The sequence below is a fragment of the Entelurus aequoreus genome, linkage group LG02, assembly GCF_033978785.1.
Source record: "Entelurus aequoreus isolate RoL-2023_Sb linkage group LG02, RoL_Eaeq_v1.1, whole genome shotgun sequence".
In the NCBI taxonomy this organism is placed as follows: domain Eukaryota; kingdom Metazoa; phylum Chordata; class Actinopteri; order Syngnathiformes; family Syngnathidae; genus Entelurus; species Entelurus aequoreus.
The window spans coordinates 44,175,247-44,197,263 of NC_084732.1; the positions used below are offsets into that span (position 1 = coordinate 44,175,247).

Sequence of the window (22,017 nt, forward strand, 5' to 3'; positions counted from 1 at the left end):
AAATAGTTCCAGTATCTGGGTGTATGAATAGACAAATGATAAAAAATAGACATATACAATACATTAACACAATCTGTTATGGGCATGTACAGGTATGTGAATGGACAAACGTATGTTTACATGATGTGCGTATGAAAATAGATGTTTTTGCTGTGTGTGTGTGTGTGTGTGTGTGTGTGTGTGTGTGTGTGTGTGTGTGTGTGTGTGTGTGTGTGTGTGTGTGTGTGTGTGTGTGTGTGTGTGTGTGTGTGTGTGTGTACATATGAATGAAAACAATACGAATAGACATGTTAACACAATGTATGTATATGAATGGACAAACAGATGTTTCCATGCTGTGCGTATGAAAATAGATATTTGCGCTGTGTGTGTGTGTATGAATGGACAAACAATAGGAATACACGTATTTACACAATCTGTGTATGTGAATGAAAAAACAGACATGTTTACATGCTGTGCCTATGAAAATAGATATTTGCTATTTGTGGTTATATGAATGGACAAATAAAAACAATAGCCAGATATACTGTATGTTACCAAATTATGTGTATGTGAAACGAAAGACATACTGTATGTTGACGTTTACATTTTGGGTTTTTACAAATAGACTGACAGCAATTCAATAAAGAATATACAGTATGTGTGAAATAACAAAGTAAAAGCTTGCTGAGTGTAGTAATGCACTTTAAAATACACAATCACACATGTTATTGTAATATATCGTACATTTATCTTAGTGATTGCAAAATGTAAGTGTATGAATAAGCTTGTCTAATAATACTTAATTTCCATTGTGTGTCTGCTACTATTGGCTTATGAGGCAAACATTGTCTGTGCGCCATACATTTTGCCTGGCAACAAAATATGTGAAAATGTGCGACATTATTCGCTGGCTATCAATATTAGTTATTAGTGTAATAAATGACATATACATACATACATACATACATACATATATATATATATATATACATATATATATCCATCCATCCATCCATTTTCTACCGCTTATTCCCTTCGGGGTCGCGGGGGGCGCTGGAGCCTATCTCAGCTACAATCGGGCGGAAGGCGGGGTACACCCTGGACAAGTCGCCACCTCATCGCAGGGCCAACACAGATAGACAGACAACATTCACACTCACATTCACACACTAGGGCCAATTTTAGTGTTGCCAATCAACCTATCCCCAGGTGCATGTCTTTGGAGGTGGGAGGAAGCCGGAGTACCCGGAGGGAACCCACGCAGTCACGGGCAAACATATATATATATATATATATATATATATATATATATATATATATATATATATATATATATATATATATATATATATATATATATATATATATATATATATATATATATATATATATATATATATATATATATATATATATATATATATATATATGTTCTCTTTAAAAAGCACATTACACATCTTTATTAAGTGGTTGGAGTGCCACGGTCTCACTATTTCCCTTCTGAAAACTCCACTGAGACAAGTGAAATTGAAAGCAGACAAAATATGAAATGTGATCTTACAGGATGAGCACCACCTCCTGCTGCAGAGCCTGCAGGGCATTAAGCATGGCGGGCAGGATGTGAGCCTGGTGCTGCTCCTGGTAGACTTGTGCCGCACGGACAGACAGCACATACTCATTGTGCGCCGCGTGGAGCCTGAGCGTTGCCTTGACACAACGTTCCTTTGCTCGGTCACGCTCCTTGTCTGTGTGCACGCACAGGAAGAGAACATTCAGATACATAGTAGGTCAGATGAACATTTAGATGAACTGTTTAGTCACACACTGTAAATGTCAAGAGAAATTAGGCAAAATAGGACTTGTGTACCTTTACAGGTTTCTTGGAACTTCCTCTTTGCGTGGGCAAAATCTCTCGCTGCCTGCCTGTAGCTGCCCTTCAGCCTCTCTACCTCTATTTGCGTTACCTGGGACATACAACAGCTATTTAGATGCTGCCAGAGAATTATTAATGGGGAATTACACTCTTTTGGAATTTTTGCCCATTATCCACAATGCTTATGAGAGACTAAAACACATATTTCCCTCCCATGTGTGTTCTAAATAGTGACAAATTGCGAGTACAAAGCAAATATGAAATACAAACACTAGGCCTATAAAGCGACCTTTTAAAAACATCCAAAAACCACCATCAAGACTTCATTAACTGTACTGTATTTTTCAGACTATAGGGCACACTTAAAGTACCAGTAGAATGGACAAACAAGTTGACTTTATATCATTAATTGTGTTTCATCGTATCCATTAAACCATATCCAATTGTATTTATAATCCGCAAAGTATGTGAAAATACCGTCTAAACATCAACCAACCAATCAATCAATCAAAGTTTATTTATATAGCGCTTAATCACAAGTGTCTCAAAGGGCTGCACAAGCCACAACGACATCCTCGGCTCAGCTCCCACATCAGGGCAAGAAAAATTTAAGCCCAATAAACATCACTAATATGCCACAAAAATTAGTCAGCCGTTTTGAATGTTCCGCTCCAAACATCGTTTGCAGTTTCTATAGATTTCACAGTCGGATGATGGGAGCGTTTGTGCACTCTGACCATGTTATCAGATCAGTCATACCTGAAATATGCAAACATTGGAAAGAGATGTGGCATTTATCATTTGCAATCCTTATGTAAGACAAGAACACATATGCTTGTTTTTTTTACGCACTCGAAATCTTAAATAAATAGCTAACAATTGAGTCAACAGATTAAGGGGTCCTCTTTTGCTCCCATAAAACCCTCTAAAAACCGCCAACAATATTTTATTTATGTGTCATTCATCTGTGCGCTGCACCGAGCGCAGCTCCGAGACCGCGCCCCAGACCAGCGGCAGCGAACAGCTGCAATCAATCACCGGCAATCAGCACACCTGGGACTGATGAGTGCGAGCTGAATAAAGACCAGTGGACCCAAGGATCCTTGCCGGAACATAGCCTTCTGTTGATGTCCCATAAGCGATCGTTAGCTCTTTGCTCTCCGTGCTTTCTTCCCCGTGCTTGATTTGTCCCCTGTCTTCTCCCTTGTGCCCGCAGTGTTTTCCTTCCGTTGCCTTGGATTTGAGCTGTGCGTCTCACTTCCTCGGACCCCACCCCTGGATCTCGACTGCCTCCCTTGATCCTCCACACTCCGCTCTGGACACGGACCTCTTGACGCCTCTATCTGCCCCACGGACCTCGCTTGGATCACAGACCCCTTTTGCCTATAGCCCCTTTTGGATTTGTCTGCTTCCTCATCCAACAATTATGGTAATACTCAACAGCTAATTATTCATACACATAGTCTTCCACCATACATCCCTTTTGGATCTAGTTCACACACGCCATTCCTTTGTCGTTTAGTTAAATTATATTGTTCATTATTTATTATATTATATTGTTTGTACATATAATAAATACATAGAGCAAAATTGCCCTCTTGTCACAACTCCTTCCTCCAACCATAACACTTTGGTATGACTTTTTGAACTCACAATTGTTGTAAGCGCTTACACTGAGAAACTACTTATCTGGCATCGTGACAGTGCCTTGCTCAAAGTTGGTAAATTTTGAAAATCCACACGCTACCAACAGGTTTCTACAAAAGAAACACATCAAAAAAACACTGCAACAAAAATGGAAAGATGTGTTCTTGTCTCATTGTGGATGATGGCCAAAATTCCAAGAAGAAAGAGCAGTTTCCATTTAATGTAACCCATGTTGAGTGCATTAGTGCATTCTGTCTTTTATATTTAAAACAGAGGGAAAGCGTGAGCACACTTTTTTATTTTTTTTTTACATTAGGTCTTCTATTCCAGAGATAAAGTGTACAGGAGTGTAACAGAGTAGAAACCTGCCATTACATGGAGGGTGCGTGTGTGTGATATGACAGGATGTGGACTATGAAATATGATGTATGAGGAAATAGTCTGATAGCATCTCTGACATGCTTGCTCACTTGCAACCACCTTGTCAAATCTCATCGAGGATGTTCAGGCAAAGCAAAAGTGTGTTTAAGAACACATGTTTGTGTGTGCGTGTGTGTGTGTGTGTGTTCTTGTGTTTCTCCCCTTCTTGAGACATCAACAAGGAAAAGTACCTTCCATATGAGGACCGGTGAACAAGTCAGGACATAAATCATGGTCCCAATACAGAAAACTATTGCATCTAATAGAGAATGTCTCATTTGCACCCCTCGTGGTGAAATCTATCAAAATTAGGGTGGTCCCAAAAAGGAGGGATTTTTCAAATTGACTGTGTGTCGGTGTTAAAAGTGCTCCCCCTCTGGTCAACATATGTAATAAAAAGTGTGTGTAAAAAAATGTAAACGCGCCCCCTTTGGCCAAAATTAATTTAAAAAATAAAGTAAATATGTATATAGAGACATACTGTAATAACTTGAAGTAAATAATGAAGATTACAAACCGATTACAAACAAAAAAATTCCTCCCAAAGAAAACTAAAAAACTTAAAGCAGTCTTTTTCTCACAATGTGTCAAATATTTTCTTATAAAATTTGGTAACAATTTCTCATATTCTTTCTGTTTCTGTAATATTGCAATATTTGGTCATCAAATTATTACTTTTTTATGTAAAATTATTACTTTTTAATGCAAAATGGTGACATTTGTCATATACAATTCTGACTGTTATCACAATATTGCCAATTTTTTGTTGTTGTTCTTGTAAAATAGTGACATTTTTTGAGTACAATTATGACTTGTGTCATAATTTTGCCAAGCAAAATTCCGATTATTATTATGGCATAGCCAACATTTTTAAAGTTTTCTTATAAAATTGTAACTTTTGTCTAGTAAAATTACGACTATTTTCATAAAGTTGCCAAAATTTCAAGCTTTTCTTGTAAAAATGCGACTGTTAATGAGTAAAATTTGTCATAACATTGCACAAATGTTCAGTTTTTCTTGTAAAATTTTGACTTGAGTTGAGGAAAGTTACGACTTTTATTATAATACTGCCAAAATGTTTTTTTTGTGAAATTCCAACAAATTTTTCACAACAAGCTTTTTTTATATTTGCATAGTATGTATATATTATTAATGTTGTAAATACAAATCTTTATATATCTAGAAAGGGTGGTCCAAAAGAGGTAGGCATTTTTCAGAGGTCTCACGAAGGTCAGAAATACAAGAAAAAGGTGTGTGTGTGTGTGTGTGTGTGTGTGTGTGTGTGTGTGTGTGTGTGTGTGTGTGTGTGTGTGTGTGTGTGTGTGTGTGTGTGTGTGTGTGTGTGTGTGTTAGTCACACACTTTGCTGAGCTCCTGCCTCAAGAGGCTCCACTGCTCCGTGTAGGTTTTGCGGAGCTGCTGTTTGTCTCGGATGAGCAGTGTCAGTTTGCTGACGGGTCCGCTCAGCAGGTCCTCAGAACATCTCCTCATCAGTTGGCTTAGAAGGTCCGTCTGAGAGACCAGAACCCCCCAGGACTGAGGGCAAAGGAAACGGGAAGAGGGTGTGACCACATTGCTTCTGCAATCAGGGTTTTGTACGCATGAGGAAAATGTCCCATGTAATTATAGTAAAACTTGATGGCGTCTTCCCTTATTTGCATATTCATGTCCTCCTAGAACGGGGGTCAGCAACCTGCGGCTCTCGAGCCGCATGCGGCTCTTTAGTGCCGCCCAAGTGGCTCCCTGGAGCATTTTTAAAAAAGGATTGAAAATGGAAAAAGATTGGAGGAAAATCATTTTTTGTTTTAGTATGTTGTATACAATTTAGTTTTGCATGTCTCATGACACATTATCTGTTTTGTGATATTGGCTGCATTTCAGATAGTTGTTTGTGTGCCGTGTTGTTCCAGACCACAGCAAACATTACCTAGCTTGCCAAAGATTGTAATAAATCTATTAAAAGAAGACAGCCGGCCGTTTCCTTTAACTTGGACGCACGCATCTATACCTTTGGCCATTAAAAGCCAGTCATTTCCAGGAGTTATCTTACCTTCTGAGTAGCCTCTGATATACTAATGGTTTCTAATATTGTAAAAATGTGTAGAATAAATATAACATTTCAACATTTCTGTCAACGAAGATTTGCTTCAGCCTGCGACACATACTGTAGTCATTTTGATAGTAGGCTATTATAGCTAATATAGACACTTACGCCATGTGTGGCCTTCTTTATAAGACTTATATACGGCTTTTAATTTTTTGCGGCTCCAGACAGATTTGTTTTGCCGACCCCTGTCCTAGAAGATACGTTGACACCGTCAGAGGCATATTCTAATATCTTTATTATCGTGGTTGTAGTTTGCAGTGGTGTACAACTGCACTGCATCATACTGAAAGTTTTCTCCAATATTTACCTCCTGTCATACACAGTAGTTCACAAAAGTGAGTACACTTTTCACATTTAAGCAAAAAAAAAAAAATCACATTATATTTCTTCAAGGAATAATGTTTAAAAATAAAACTTAGATCAACTTTAGAGCAGTCAGTGCACAGCTTGTATGGCGGTATCAACAAAAAATACGTCCACGCATAGACGATATTGTTGGAACAAAAGCGAGTAACGGGAACATTGTTTTTTGCATACAGCCAATAACATTAGGGACGTCACGATCGATGTTTTTGGCCTCAGATCCGATCCGATTTCGAGTCTCAATCCTATTTTTTAACAACAGCTTATAGAACTGAAAATGTTTCACAGAATGTAACACGTTTTAAGACGCTTGTCTTATTAAATGTAGAATGTGCTAGTATTGATGCAAATCAGATGATGTATTAAATACATACATTTTTAAAACCAACCAAACCAAAGGCTGAGGAGTGTGATCCCACAATAGTTGGAACACACCCTCTGGTTCCCCTTCTTAAAGAGAGGAACCACCACCCCGGTCTGCCAATCCAGAGGTACTGCCCCCGATGTCCATGCGATGCTGCAGAGTCTTGTCAACCAAGACAGCCCCACAGCATCCAGAGCCTTAAGGAACTCCGGGCGGCTCTCATCCACCCCCGGGGCCTTGCCACCGAGGAGCTTTTTAACTACCTCAGCAACCTCAGCCCCAAAAATAGGAGAGCCCACCACAGATTCCCCAGGCACTGCTTCCTCATAGGAAGACGTGTCGGTGGGATTGAGGAGGACTTCGACGTATTCCATCCACCGATCCCCAACATCCGCAGTCGAGGTCAGCAGAACACCATCCGCACCATACACGGTGTTGACAGTGCACTGCTTCCCCTTCCTGAGGCGGCGGATGGTGGTCCAGAATCGCTTCGAAGCCGTCCGGAAGTCGTTTACCATGGCCTCGCCGAACTCCTCCCATGTCCGAGTTTTTGCCTCTGCGACCGCTGAAGCCGCACACCGCTTGGCCTGTCGTACCTGTCTGCTGCCTCCGGAGTCCCATGAGCCAAAAGAACCCGATAGGACTCCTTCTTCAGCTTGACGGCATCCCTCACTGCCGGTGTCCACCAACGGGTTCTAGAATTACCGCCACGACAGGCACCAACTACCTTGCGGCCACAGCTCCAATCAGCCGCCTCAACAATAGAGGTGCACCTCCCTCGTGACATGTTCAAAGTTCTTCCGGAGGTGGGAATTGAAACTCTCTCTGACAGGAGACTCTGCCAGACGTTCCCAGCAGACCCTCACAATGCGTTTGGGCCTGCCAGGTCTGTCCGGCATCCTCCCCCACCATCGCAGCCAACTCACCACCAGGTGGTGATCGGTAGAAAGCTCCGCCCCTCTCTTCACCCGAGTGTCCAAAACATTAGGCCGCAAATCCGATGACACAACTACAAAGTCGATCATGGAACTGCGGCCTAGGGTGTCCTGGTGCCAAGTGCACATATGGACATCCTTATGCTTGAACATGGTGTTCGTTATGGACAATCCGTGACGAGCACAAAAGTCCAATAACAAAACACCATTCTATAGATTTCACAGTCGGATGATGGGAACGTTTGTGCACTCTGACCATGTTATCAGATCAGTCATACCTGGCTCCGGAGGGGGGCCCCGGTGACCCGCGTCCGGGCGAGGGAAATCTGAATCCTTGTTGTTTCCTTTCCATAGAAGTCTTTGTCAACACATGCGTGAGCAAATTGTTGAACAGTTTAAGAAAACCTTTCTCAACCAGCTATTGCAAGGAATTTAGGGATTTCACCATCTACGGTCCGTAATATCATCAAAGGGTTCAGAGAATCTGGAGAAATCACTGCACGTAAGCAGCTAAGCCCGTGACCTTCGATCCCTCAGGCTGTACTGCATCAACAAGCGACATCAGTGTGTAAAGGATATCACCACATGGGCTCAGGAACACTTCAGAAACTCACTATCAGTAACTACAGTTGGTCGCTACATCTGTAAGTGCAAGTTAAAACTCTCCTATGCAAGGCGAAAACCGTTTATCAACAACACCCAGAAACGCAGTCGGCTTCGCTGGGCCTGAGCTCATCTAAGATGGACTGATACAAAGTGGAAAGTGTTCTGTGGTCTGACGAGTCCACATTTCAAATTGTTTTTGGAAACTGTGGACGTCGTGTCCTCCGGACCAAAGAGGAAAAAAAACATTCGGATTGTTATAGGCGCAAAGTTGAAAAGCCAGCATCTGTGATGGTATGGTGGTGTATTAGTGCCCAAGACATGGGTAACTTACACATCTGTGAAGGCGCCATTAATGCTGAAAGGTACATACAGGTTTTGGAGCAACATATGTTGCCATCCAAGCAACGTTACCATGGACGCCCCTGCTTATTTCAGCAAGACAATGTCAAGCCACGTGTTACATCAACGTGGCTTCATAGTAAAAGAGTGCGGATACTAGACTGGCCTGCCTGTAGTCCAGACCTGTCTCTCATTGAAAATGTGTGGCGCATTATGAAGCCTAAAAACCACAACGGAGACCCCCGGACTGTTGAACAACTTAAGCTGTACATCAAGCAAGAATGGGAAAGAGTTCCACCTGAAAAGCTTCAAAAATGTGTCTCCTCAGTTCCCAAACGTTTACTGAGTATTGTTAAAAGGAAAGGCCATGTAACACAGTGGTAAACATGCCCAAGTGCCAACTTTTTTGTAACATGTTGCTGCCATTAAATACTAAGTTAATGATTATTTGCAAAAAATAACAAAGTTTACCATTTCAAACATTAAATATCTTGTCTTTGCAGTCTATTCAATTGAATATAAGTTGAAAAGGATTTGCAAATCATTGTATTCCGTTTATATTTACATCTAACACAATTTCCCAACTCATATGGAAACGGGGTTTGTATATATACTGATACTATACTAAGTATCGATAGTATCGACATCTGGATCGATCACCCCTACTTTACATTGAAGCTTGAGCACTTATAGTCTTCTGTCGTCCTGTTCGGTGTGTGTGTGTGTGTGTGTGTGTGTGTGTGTGTGTGTGTGTGTGTGTGTGTGTGTGTGTGTGTGTGTGTGTGTGTGTGTGTGTGTGTGTGTGTGTGTGTGTGTGTGTGTGTGTGTGTGTGTGTGTGTGTGTGTGTGTGTGTGTGCGTGTGTGTGTGTGTGTGTGTGTGTGTGTGATATGCTTAGCCATTCATTTTCCTCGAGTCCTCCGGCGAGGAAGCTACTTGGCAGAAACATAGTTTTTTTTCCGCCATTGTGGTGAGTTTTGGTATCTTAGAAGCGGCTTCACACTGTGGATAGACAATGCGTTCGTTGCAGCTCGCTCACAAATTCAAGCCAGTGTTCTGGCGAGACACTATTTTAATGCAACTCCTGCATGTGTTTAACAAGGAATATGGAAATGTATTTGCTTCTCCCGAAGTGTGCATCCCTTTTGAAGGAATCTTTCACACGAGTGCAACCTTTAGCCATGTAAATACTGGAACACAGCTGTGGTAAAGATCAGCTTGGCTGGGCTCAGCCGAACACAGATAAGTTAAAAGAAGAGAAATATTGGGTTCGGGAAATCTCAAAGTCATAGTGATGGTAGTGTAATGGTCTGGGGCTGCAAGAGTGCTGCTGGCAATGGGGAGCTGTGGTTTATTGAGGGGCATGATGCCCTCCTTTTGGAAAACCTGGGCTGCCTGGCAGTTCTTAACATGAAACACCTCCAAGAGGACATGTGCCTTACTGAGGAAGATGAAGGTGAAGATTATGGAGTGGTCAAGTGTGTCTCCAGACCTGAACCCAATAGGGGTCTCCTCAAGTAGAAAGAAGGTTGTGAGCACAGTGTCTAACAACCACCGGTGATGTCATCATGGAGGACTGGAAGAGGATTACCGTAACAAGCAGTGCAGTTTGGGTGACTTTCGTGTCCAAGAGGAATAAGTCAGTACTAGATAACAATGGAGCTCACACTAAATATGTGGACACAATATGTCCTCTGGGAGGTGTACTCACTTGTGTTGACAAATATTTACACTATCATAGTAGTGTGTTGACTTTTCAGTGGCTAGTAATTCTATAAACTGGACACTACCTTATATTCAAGTTTCAGTTTTGTCCCTTAAAAAGATATACAGTAGCTGCAAGGACATGCGGTCAGCGTAGGTAGTTGAGGTGGAGCATAAAATAATATTAATTGTCTATTACAGTGATTCTCAAACTTTGGTATGTGTACCACTAGTGGAAATGGTACTGCAATCACGGTCAAAATTCTGTAGTCCCCTCCCACTCTCCATGACTGAGCTTGCTAGATACACAGTCGAATCTAAATTCTACTCCAAGGAACTTCAAATGGCAATCAACGAGTCCTACGCTGTAGGTTTCTCTTGTTTATGCATCTTGCAAGATGGTTTACTAAGTAATTATGCCACGTTTTACTGATGTCGATTAGCTAAATGTATTTGTAAAGTTACACAGCAATATTTTCATCGGGAGTCGGGACAGATTGTTGGCATTACCCTGCTAAAATGTATAGTTTGAATGCACGGACCACCATCGGAATAATTATATATATATTAATATATAATATATTGTACATCGCATATGCCTACTTTGATGGCAAGCCAAGGCCAACACTAAAATGACTGCCACATTTCGTTCAGCATAACTCCATGTTGCATCCAACCTGACACATTGCATTCTCTTCCATGTACGCACATCACCATCTTTCAGTGCAGAGTGCAGTTCTCTTTTGTGTGTGCTTCCTCGCAGGTCTCACCTGCTGCAAATACGGTGCTTCCTGCGCAGACGGCCCCTCAAACGCCTGGGCAGGCGTGCTGGAGGCGTGGGCAGCCCGATGACGTACGTCAGGGACCTCCACGTGTGGGGGTGAAGCAGGTGATCTGAGTTGTCGGCCCTCCGGCGCCCTCCCCTGGCCCAGGTGAGACGTACTGTATGCCAGTAAGGATACAAGGGAGTACACACCGGGCGATGGTTGATCCGGGCTGCGAGCAGTCAATGATCCACCAGAACCTGGTTCGACCCGGGGCTTTGAGGCAGGCAACACGGGTGAAAATTAAATGTGTTCATGGGGATGTGCACGAGTACCCTGTGGTGCTAGTAGACATTTGGTGTAATAAAAAAAAATTGGGCGGGGTTTCATGACTTAGTAAAACAGTGCGCAGGGGTGCGTTCACGGCCGGTAGGGAAACAGGATCTATAAGTTAAAGTTAAAGTACCAATGATTGTCACACACACACTAGGTGTGGTGAAATTTGTCCTCTGCATTTGACCCATCCCTTGATCACCCCCTGGGAGGTGAGGGGAGCAGTGGGCAGCAGCAGTGCCACGCCCAGGAATCATTTTTGGTGATTTAACCCCCAATTCCAACTCTTGATGCTGAGTGCCAAGCAGGGAGGTAATGGGTCCCATTTTTTATAGTCTTTGGTATGACTCGGCCGGGGTTTGACCTCACAACCTACCGATCTCAGGGCGGACACTCTAACCACTAGGCCACTGAGTAGGTATATATGCGCTGTTCTCAGTGGCGACGCGAGATCATCCGGCGCTGTCGAGGGGGAACCGGCGGGGGCTTCACGGGAAGCCCCCCCGGCCCTCCAATGGCACCCCGTGGAGGATTCCCCCTTGAGAAGTCGCGGGATGACACTCTGCGCTCTGCCTGGAACCAAGTGATATCAATTGACGGTCAGCGGGTGCGCACGGGAATAGCGTGGGTATTCCCGCACTTTGCATTAATTAGGGACAGATTATACAGAGTGAGTCGTGACACTCAGACAGGAGAAGAAATCACCCAGTTGTTGGTGCCGAAACGCCGTAGGGAAATGATTTTCCAGGCGGCGCACGTCAACCCCATGGCTGGCCACATGGGGTATGATAAGACACTCAATCGGGTAATGGTCCGATTCTATCGGCCGGGAATCCGGGCAGGCAGCACACCAGCGGTGCACGTCTGCCCGGATGCCGGCTGGTCAATTCGGTGGCCACCCCCAAGGCGCCCTTGCACCCATGACCACTCATGGAGGTCCCATTCGAAAGGATTGGCATGGGCCTCATCGGACCATTCCACTGGAGCACACGGGGATATTGTTTTGTGCTAGTCCTGGTGGATTACGCAACTCGTTATCCAGAAGCAGTGCCACTGCGCTCCATCTCTGCAAAGAGTGTAGCGCAAGCGCTGTTTCAGGTCATCTCCTGAGTCTGAATCCCGAAAAAGATACAGACTGACCAGGGCATGTCCTTTATGTCACGCACGATAAAGGAACTATACGGATTATTGGGAATTAAGGCGATCCGAACCAGCGTATACCACCCGCAAACTGACGGGCTGGTGGAGCGGCTGAATAAGACGATGAAAACCATGATCCATAAGTCTACTCAGTGGCCTAGTGGTTAGAGTGTCCGCCCTGAGATCGGTAGGTTGTGAGTTCAAACCCCGGCCGAGTCATACCAAAGACTATAAAAATGGGGCCCATTACCTCCCTGCTTAGCACTCAGCATCAAGGGTTGGAATTGGGGGTTAAATCACCAAAAATGATTCCCGGGCGCGGCACCGCTGCTGCCCACTGCTCCCCTCACCTCCCAGGGGGTGATCAAGGGGATGGGTAAAATGCAGAGGACAAATTTCACCACACCTTGTGTGTGTGTGACAATCATTGGTACTTTAACTTAACTTTAACTTTTAACTTTACGCACAAGGACAAACCAAATTGGGATACATGGTTGGAGCCCCTACTGTTTGCAATGCGGGAAGTACCCCAGGCCTCCACAGGGTTTTCCCCTTTTGAATTATTATACGGCAGGAAGTCGCGCTGGGTTTTGCACATAATTCAAGAAAACTGGGAGGAGGGTCCAGGCCACAGCCAAAATGAAATTCAATACGTCATGGACCTCCGAGCAAAACTCCACACGGTGGGGCACTTGTCACGTGAGAATTTGCTCCAGGCCCAGGAACGTCAGCAGCGCTTGTATAACATAGGGACACAGCTAAGGAAATTTTCACCGGGAGAAAAAGTGCTTGTGTTACTTCCAACGTCCAGCTCGAAATTACTCGCCAGGTGGCAAAGACCCTTTGTGGTCACACGGCAAGTGAGTGATGTGGATTATGAGGTCCGGCGCTCGGACCGGGGCGGAGACACTCAAATTTACCATCTTAACCTCTTGAAGGCATGGAAGGAGGCGGAGCCTGTTTCCATAGTGACGGTGGTCGAGGAGGAGGAGGAGTTTGGGCCAGAGATACCGTGCTCTGCCCCGCGCTCTGCCCCGCCCTCTCCCCTCCTCTGTGATAAACACAAACACTGGATCTATAACAGTCCTTTATAAATAATAACATAGAAATGGCCAACTCTTTAATTTTCGGACAAGATAAAAGCCTGGATAATTTTTAACACATATCCTTATGATAACCACAAATATAAAGTGTTTGTCTTACGTGTAGTAATCATTTGTGGACGGACAAAGGCTCAGCATTAAAGTGTGTGCGCTACCGTGGTGGGAATCCAATTTTGGCAGGGGCCCCCCAAAAAATATTTAGTAGCAATAACAATGATGGATGGCCAACTAGTTAGTCAACTAGTTAGCCTTGCGAACATGACACCACATGATTGTGTGAGCGATGAGGGTGTGACGATCTGTCACTTCATTTCTGTTTGTTTTCCTTGTTTTTGTATTTACTTCCCGTCAGTGCTTTTATTTTGTTCCATTTCCTGTTTGTCTCTGAGCACTGATCACTCACCTGCCGTTGATTGGCAGCCGGTCCACACCTGCTGCCAATCAGCGTGTCCTATATATGCCTTGTCTTGAGCACTGCTCAATGCTCGAAGATCACTCTATGTTTGGAAACGTTGGTATGCAAGACTGCTTCATTTTCTGTTATATGAGATTAAAACTCAATTTACCTGCATCTTGGGATCACAAGAACGGCGGCCATGCGAGTTCCTAACAGGATCTTTGAGCCTGACTGTTGTGGCCTCGCAGGAACCCCTGTCGGCGAGGCACAGCTGACGTTCTGGACCGCACAGTTCATGGAGGACTTGAAAGCCAGGTTTGTGTGGTCCCAGCCCACAGCACTCTCGGACCTTCTTCCTCCGCCTCAACCGCCGGTTCTGGCTCTCCAACTGGCCAGGCCACCGCCACCTACGTCCCTCCCGGCTCAGCCGCCGGTTCTGGATCTCCGACCAGTTCGCCCACCGCCGCCTTCGCTCCTCCCGGCTCGGCCACCGGTTCCGGATCTCCGGCCGCCGGTTCCGGATCTCCAACCGGCGCGGCCACCGCAGCCAACTTCCCCGTCGCCTGCTGTGCAACCTCTTGCACCCGCTCGACGGAAATCGCCTGTGCCGGCACGTCGGCCACCGGTTCCCACACAGCGTCACACGCCGGTCGCGGCGCCACGACGCCCAACACCGGCTGAACCCCCAGCACCTGTTCCTGCTCCAAGGCGGCTTCCAGAAGCTGCACCACGGCTGCTCTCCCTGCCAGCACCCGCTCGTCCTGCCAGTCCGGCGAAAGCTCCAGTGGAGCCCACCGTGATGTCCTTCCTGGCCTCCTGCTGGGACTCGCCGAGGGACGTATGGTTTTCCCTCCTCCTGGCCCACTCCCGCCCTTCCCTGGCTCATACATGCCAACCCTCCCAAATTTTCCGTGAGACTCCCGAATTTCAGTCCCTCTCCCGAAAATCTCCCGGAATAACCTTTCTCCCGATTTCCAGCCGGACCTCAGTGAGGACAGCCTGTCGTCACGTCCGCTTTTCCTCCTTATAAACAGCGTGCCAGCCCAGTCACGTTATAACATCTACGGCTTTTGGAGCTCAGTGTGCAACTGCACACACAACAAGAAGGAGACTATTATATATGTCTCCATTATCCATAGGTTAATCTATAACTCATAAAGGCACAGAGCTCTTTCTCAGCGCGTGTTTATTCCAGCCGGCACGTTAATACACTGACACACAACATCCGGATTTCCATGCATTGCTTCAAAACTACGGCAAGTAGTAATGTTCAAAAACATAACAGAGACGAAGCAGAAGAACGAAGAAGAGACAGTCATGGCGACGACGAGTAAGAAGAAGAAGTACGCTTGCAAGTTCTAAAATGATTGGAAACAAGAATTTCAGTTCATCCACGACAGCTCGAAGGGGAAGGGGTATGCTAGGGAGAGATGGACGATTCTAGACTCTGGTGCATTTGATAGATAGATAGATAGATAGATAGATAGTACTTTATTGATTCCTTCAGGAGAGTTCCCTGATGAAGGCACTTTTGTGCGTGCCACACAGCAATGCATCATCAGAGTGGGTGTTCAGCATGGTTAGAAAGATAGTGACAGAGAATAGAACGAGGATGGACAATTCAACCCTAAACTCACTCCTTTCCTGCAAATTAAATTTCACAGGTGCTGCCCATACCTATGCTCTTTCAAAGGCTGTGCTACTGACTGCAAAGCATTGCACTTCAAATACAACAATGAGTAGAGGAGTGTTATGTGTGTGCATATGTGTAAATAAATGAACACTGAAATTCAAGTATTTATATATATATATATATATATATATATATATATATATATATATATATATATATATATATATATATATATATACCTGTATATATAAGAAATACTTAAATTTTAGTGAATTCTAGCTATAAATATACTCCTCCCCCCTAATAGGAGAACATACCAGCCTTGTGTGCTTATAGAGGACACGTAGATGTTAACTGGCTGTCCAACTTTGCACAAGTAAACACGCTGCAGGATTGCTTGTAGTAAAACTAATGTTGGAAAGTTTAGATGCAAGCCAATATAATCTGTGATATATGTGATATTAATATCAGGTTGTGGCACTCCGAATGGGTTTAAAAGGTCAGTATGACTGTATTACATTTGGGAAGCCAAATCAAACGGCTCAAAGGGCCAAATTTGGCCCCCGGCCCCACATTGGGAACCCCTGGTCTAGAGAGAGGATATTATAACAACTGTTGGTGTGTCAGCATTGTCACAGTCAATCAATACATGAATGTGTGGTGTTGATACCAAGAATAGCATCCTTATATGACCAATACTTGAGTGATTGGTTTCTACTTTTGCTAAATCATTTGTTCAGTGTTTTTGTTTTGTTTACAAACGTTGAATAATTTCCAGGACACAAGAGGACTTTGAGGGCAAACAAATATTCAAAATGAGTTATAGAGAACGACTCAGGTGGTAGAGTGGTTGTCTCCAAACCTGAAGGTTGCGGGCTTGAGCCTCAGACCTGAGACCCTGTCTAAGTATCCTTGAGCAAGATACTGAACCCCCAGCTGATCCTGATGCTGCATCATCATTAGATGAATGTGAAAATAGTGTCAAAGCGCTTTGAGCACCTAGAAGGTAGAAAAGTCCTATACAAGTCAAATCTGTTTACCATTTAGTGAGTAATTGTTGCTTTAGTTTAGTTATTGTGTAACTTTGACTTCCTTCTCCTCAAATGTAATAAAAGAAAAAAGGGAACTAGATTAAAGGCCTACTGAGATGAAATTTTCTTATTTAAACGGGGATAGCAGATCCATTCTATGTGTCATACTTGATCATTTCGCGATATTGCCATATTTTTGCTGAAAGGATTTAGTAGAGAACATTGACGATAAAGTTCGCAACTTTTGGTCGCTGATAAAAAAAGCCTTGCCTGTACCGGAAGTAGCGTGACGTCGCAGGTTGAAGGGCTCCTCAAATTTCCTCATTGTTTACACCAGCAGCGAGAGCGATTCGGACCGAGAAAGCGACGATTACCCCATTAATTTGAGCGAGGATGAAAGATTCGTGGATGAGGAACGTGAGAGTGAAGGACTAGAGTGCAGTGCAGGACGTATCTTTTTTCGCTCTGACCGTAACTTAGGTACAAGCTGGCTCATTGGATTCCACACTTTCTCCTTTTTCTATTGTGGATCACGGATTTGTATTTTAAACCACCTCGGATTCTATATCCTCTTGACAATGAGAGTCGAGAACGCGAAATGGACATTCACAGTGACTTTTATCTCTACGACAATACATCGGCGAAGCACTTTAGCTACGGAGCTAACGTGATAGCATCGTGCTTAAATGCAGATATAAACAAAAGAAATAAGCCCCTGACCGGAAGGATAGACAGAAGATCAACAATACTACCAAACTCTGGACCTGTAACCACACGGTTAATGCTGTACCGCCTGGCAAAGCCTAGCAATGCTGTTGCTAACGACGCCATTGAAGCTAACTTAGCTACGGGACCTCGACAGAGCTATGCTAAAAACATTAGCTCTCCACCTACGCCAGCCCTCATCTGCTCATCAACACCCGTGCTCACCTGCGTTCCAGCGATCGACGGCGCGACAAAGGACTTCACCCGATCATCGATGCGGTCGGCGGCTAGCGTCGGATAGCGCGTCTGCTATCCAACTCAAAGTCCTCCTGGTTGTGTTGCTGCAGCCAGCCGCTAATACACAGATCCCACCTACAGCTTTCTTCTTTGCAGTCTCCATTGTTCATTAAACAAATTGCAAAAGATTCACCAACAGAGATGTCCAGAATACTGTGCAATTTTGCGATGAAAACAGAGCTGTTTGTATTGGGATACAATGTGTCCGAATACTTCCGTTTCAACCATCGACGTCACGCGCAAACGTCATCATACATAGACGTTTTCAACCGGAAGTTTCCCGGGAAATTTAAAATTGCACTTTATAAGTTAACCCGGCCGTATTGGCATGTGTTGCAATGTTAAGATTGTATCATTGATATATAAACTATCAGACTGTGTGGTCGTTAGTAGTGGGTTTCAGTAGGCCTTTAAATATTGCATATCTGTCAAAAGCACTCACCATAAATAAATGGAAAAACTTACATTTAATACATGTGATTGGTATTGGGATCGGACGATTTCACTCAAGGATGATCGGTATCGGAATCGGCTGTATAAAACACTGATCGGAGCATCCCTAGTATTTGATAACATTTTTATGACAGTGAATTACTCCCTTATTTTTTTTATCATCACCTTAATGAGCTACCTGTGTTAGCATGATTAGAGCAGTGTTTTTCAACCACTGTGCCGCGGCACACTAGTGTACCGTGAGATATTGTTTGGTGGTCCGTGGGAAATTATGTAATTTCACCTAATCGGGTCAAAAATATTTTTTGCAAACCAGTAATTATTGTCTGTGCTGTCAAGAGCTCGGCAGCGTAACCGTGTAATACTCTTCCATATCAGTAGGTGGCAGCAGGTAGCTAATTGCTTTGTAGATGTCAGGAACATGGTTTGTCGTGATCCCAATTTGCGGATGACAGCAGGAGGCAGTGTGCAGGTAAAAAGGTATCTAATGCTTAAACCAAAAATAAACAAAAGGCATTGAAGCTTAGGGAAGGCTATGCAAAACAAAACTAAAACTGAACTGGCTGCAAAGTAAACAAAAACAGAATGCTGGACGACAGCAAAGACTTACAGCACATGGAGCAGACGGCGTCCACAAAGTACATCCGTACATGAAATGACAATCAACAACAAAATATGAGCGCAAGACAAGAACTAAAACACTACACACAAGAAAACACCAAAAAAACTCTAAATAAGTGGCGGCGTGATAAATGCTTGGTTATGGTTTGAATTCATTTCCAACAATTGCGAGAACGACTTTTTACTGTCAATATCAGCTGCTGAGTTTCATTGTTTTATATTTTCTGCTGGTGGTGTGCCTCCGCATTTTTTCAATGAAAAAAATGTGCTTCGGCTCAGAAAAAGGTTGAAAAATACTGGACAAATGTATAAATCATTTAAGGTTAAAAAAATAAAAACGACAAAACTCCAAAGGCATCAATGCCTCACCTGCAGTAGCTTACTATAATGAAAAATGGTAAGTATTTCTACACTACTATAAACGACAAGCAGTAAACTTCCATTGAGTTACTTGTGTCTTTCTCTAATTTAAATAACTTCAATTTTTTTCTGTGAAGTGATGTTGTTCCTCTCTCTGATGAGAACTGTGTTGTGTGGGCTGACCTTGTTGACCCGGCTGATATGGTCCAGTCCTGGTCCTGGTTCATGGGTGCGCTCCTGCTTGTCCACCAGGAGAGTCATGTGGTGCAGCTGCACTGCAAAGTCCCTCTCGCTCTTCGCCCTCTGGCCCATCCACTTCTTCATGACCTCCATCAGGTGAAGCTCAGAGTCCAGCAGCTTGAGCACGGCCGCATGAGCACGTGGGCAACGCAGGTCCTCCCCGAAGCCCATCTGGGACCACAACGAAGCAAAACTCAAGCAAAGAATTTGTCCCAACTGGAGCAGCGTGTTGTCGTCACCAGTGAAACAAAAGTGGTGTGTTGTGGCGGCAGCTGCACTGACATGAGAGATAAGTTAGTTCCCTGCTTGATGTTCACACCAGGCAGCACTTCCTCATTTAACTTGTTTTGTAACTATCACTTTCATTTACGGACTTACATACATCAACAGTCATTACTGCTTTGCCAATCGTACAATATCTTGTTAACAGTGGAATTAGCAGTAAGTCAAATGTTTCTGTGGAATAAATGTTAGAGTTCTTTGATTGTGAAGTACAAGCACATACACCACAGAAAAGAACTGTCAAAATATAAGATGAATAGACTAGATTTTAGGGACAAAAAGTACTAAAAACTAGTGAAATTAACTAGCTGCATGGATAGATAGTTTTACCTGATAAGATGTCCTAAATTAAGATTTGTATATCTAGAAATTAGCAGGACTTTTAAGAGAGTAATAAGCTATATTTAACTTGCACTTCTTAAATTAAGCATCCTTGAATCTTTAAACAAGATGTTCTATGTGGGCGGGAAACAAAAATATTTTACTCGAATAGTTATTTTCTCAATTTTAATAATTTTAAACTAGGAGAGACAAAATATAATTATTCATGCTAAAAGTAAGATTAATCAATGACTAAAAATAAGTAAATAGCTCTTAAAATGAGGGAAATTTCTAGAAATTATTTTCTTTTTATCTTGGCAACCGGCAAATAATTGGATAAAGTTAAATCACACAAACATGTGCAACACTTGTATGCAGTGGGTAACCTCTTGGTCATTTTCTATAAAAGATACCTCTACCAGAAAGTTTTTCTTTTAGTTTTTTGGGTTTTTTTTTGTATTAGTAAGTTACCAGCATAACTCAAAACATTATAGGTAAATGTTGCATGAACATTTTAGGAAATGTCCAATATGGGTTAAAAGGGAACTGCACTTCTGGGGAAATGTTGGCTATTATGCTATGCATGTCTTTAAATAAACACTAGCAATAGGTGGTTAACAATGCAGGAAGTAACGATTTTAACTATTCTGCCTGTAAAGCGCTCTAAAAAAAAAACACCCAAAAACCTTCGTCAACATTTTATATACAAGACCCAAAACCAGTTGGCACATTGTGTAAATCGTAAATGAAAACAGAATACAATGATTTGCAAATCCTTTTCAACTTGTATTCAATTGAATAAAGTAATTTTTTGCAAATATTAGCTCATTTGGATTTTGATGCCTGCAACATGTTTCAAAAAACTGGCACAAGTGGCAAAAAAGACTGAGAAAGTTGAGTAATGCTCATCAAACACTTATTTGGAACATCCCACAGGTGAACAGGCTAATTATGAACGGTGGGTGCCATGATTGGGTATAAAAGCAGCTTCCATGAAATGCTCAGTCATTCACAAACAAAGATGGGGTGAGGGTCACCACTTTGTGAACAAATGTGTGCGCAAATTGTTGAACAGTTTAAGAACATTTCTCAACAAACTATTGCAAGGAATTTAGAGATTTCACCATCAACAGTCCTTAATATCATCAAAAGGTTCAGAGAATCTGGAGAAATCACTGCAAGGCCGAAAACTAATATTGAATGCCCGTGACCTTCGATCTCTCAGGTGGTACTGCATCAAAAAACGATATCAGTGTGTAAAGGATATCACCACATGGGCTCAGGAACACTTCAGAAAACCACTGTCAGTAACTACAGTTCGTCACTACATCTGTAAGTGCAAGTTAAAAGTCTACTATGCAAAGCGAAAGCCATTTATCAACAACACCCAGAAAAGCTGCCGGCTTCGCTGGGCCCGAGCTCATCTAAGATTGACTGATGCAAAGTGGAAAAGTGTTCTGTGGTCTGACGAGTCCACATTTCAAATTGTTTTTGGAAACTGTGGACGTAGTGTCCTTCGAACCAAAGAGGAAAATAACCATCTGTACTGTTATAGGCGCAAAGTTGAAATGCCAGCATCTGTGATGGTACGGAGGTGTATTAGTACCCAAGACATGGGTAACTTACACATCTGTGAAGGCGCCATTAATGCTGAAAGGTACATACAGGTTTTGGAGCAACATATGTTGCCATCCAAGCAACGTTACCATGGACGCCCCTGCTTATTTCAGCAAGACAATGCCAAGCCACGTGTTACATCAATGTGGCTTCATAGTAAAAGAGTGCGGGTACTAGACTGGCCTGCCTGTAGTCCAGACCTGTCTCCCATTGAAAATGTGTGGCGCATTATGAAGCCTAAAATACCACAACGGAGACCCCCGGACTGTTGAACAACTTAAGCTGTACATCAAGCAAGAATGGGAAAGAATTCCACCTGAAAAGCTTCAAAAATGTGTCTCCTCAGTTCCCAAACGTTTACTGAGTATTGTTAAAAGGAAAG

At 43.2% G+C, this 22,017-nt stretch overlaps 1 protein-coding gene across 1 annotated transcript in view; it reads right to left on the bottom strand.

Annotated features, from left to right (window-relative positions):
* fes (FES proto-oncogene, tyrosine kinase) overlaps positions 1–19,586 on the bottom strand; it is a 62,666-nt gene extending 43,080 nt beyond the window's left edge. Inside the window, exons 1-4 of the mRNA XM_062067731.1 lie at positions 19,359–19,586; positions 5,284–5,457; positions 1,850–1,946; positions 1,544–1,727 (exon numbers count right to left, since the gene is read on the bottom strand). Of these exons, the coding sequence (XP_061923715.1) occupies positions 1,544–1,727; positions 1,850–1,946; positions 5,284–5,457; positions 19,359–19,586 (683 nt within the window). The remainder of the gene's footprint in view (positions 1–1,543; positions 1,728–1,849; positions 1,947–5,283; positions 5,458–19,358) is intronic.
* Positions 19,587–22,017: the final 2,431 nt, after the last annotated feature.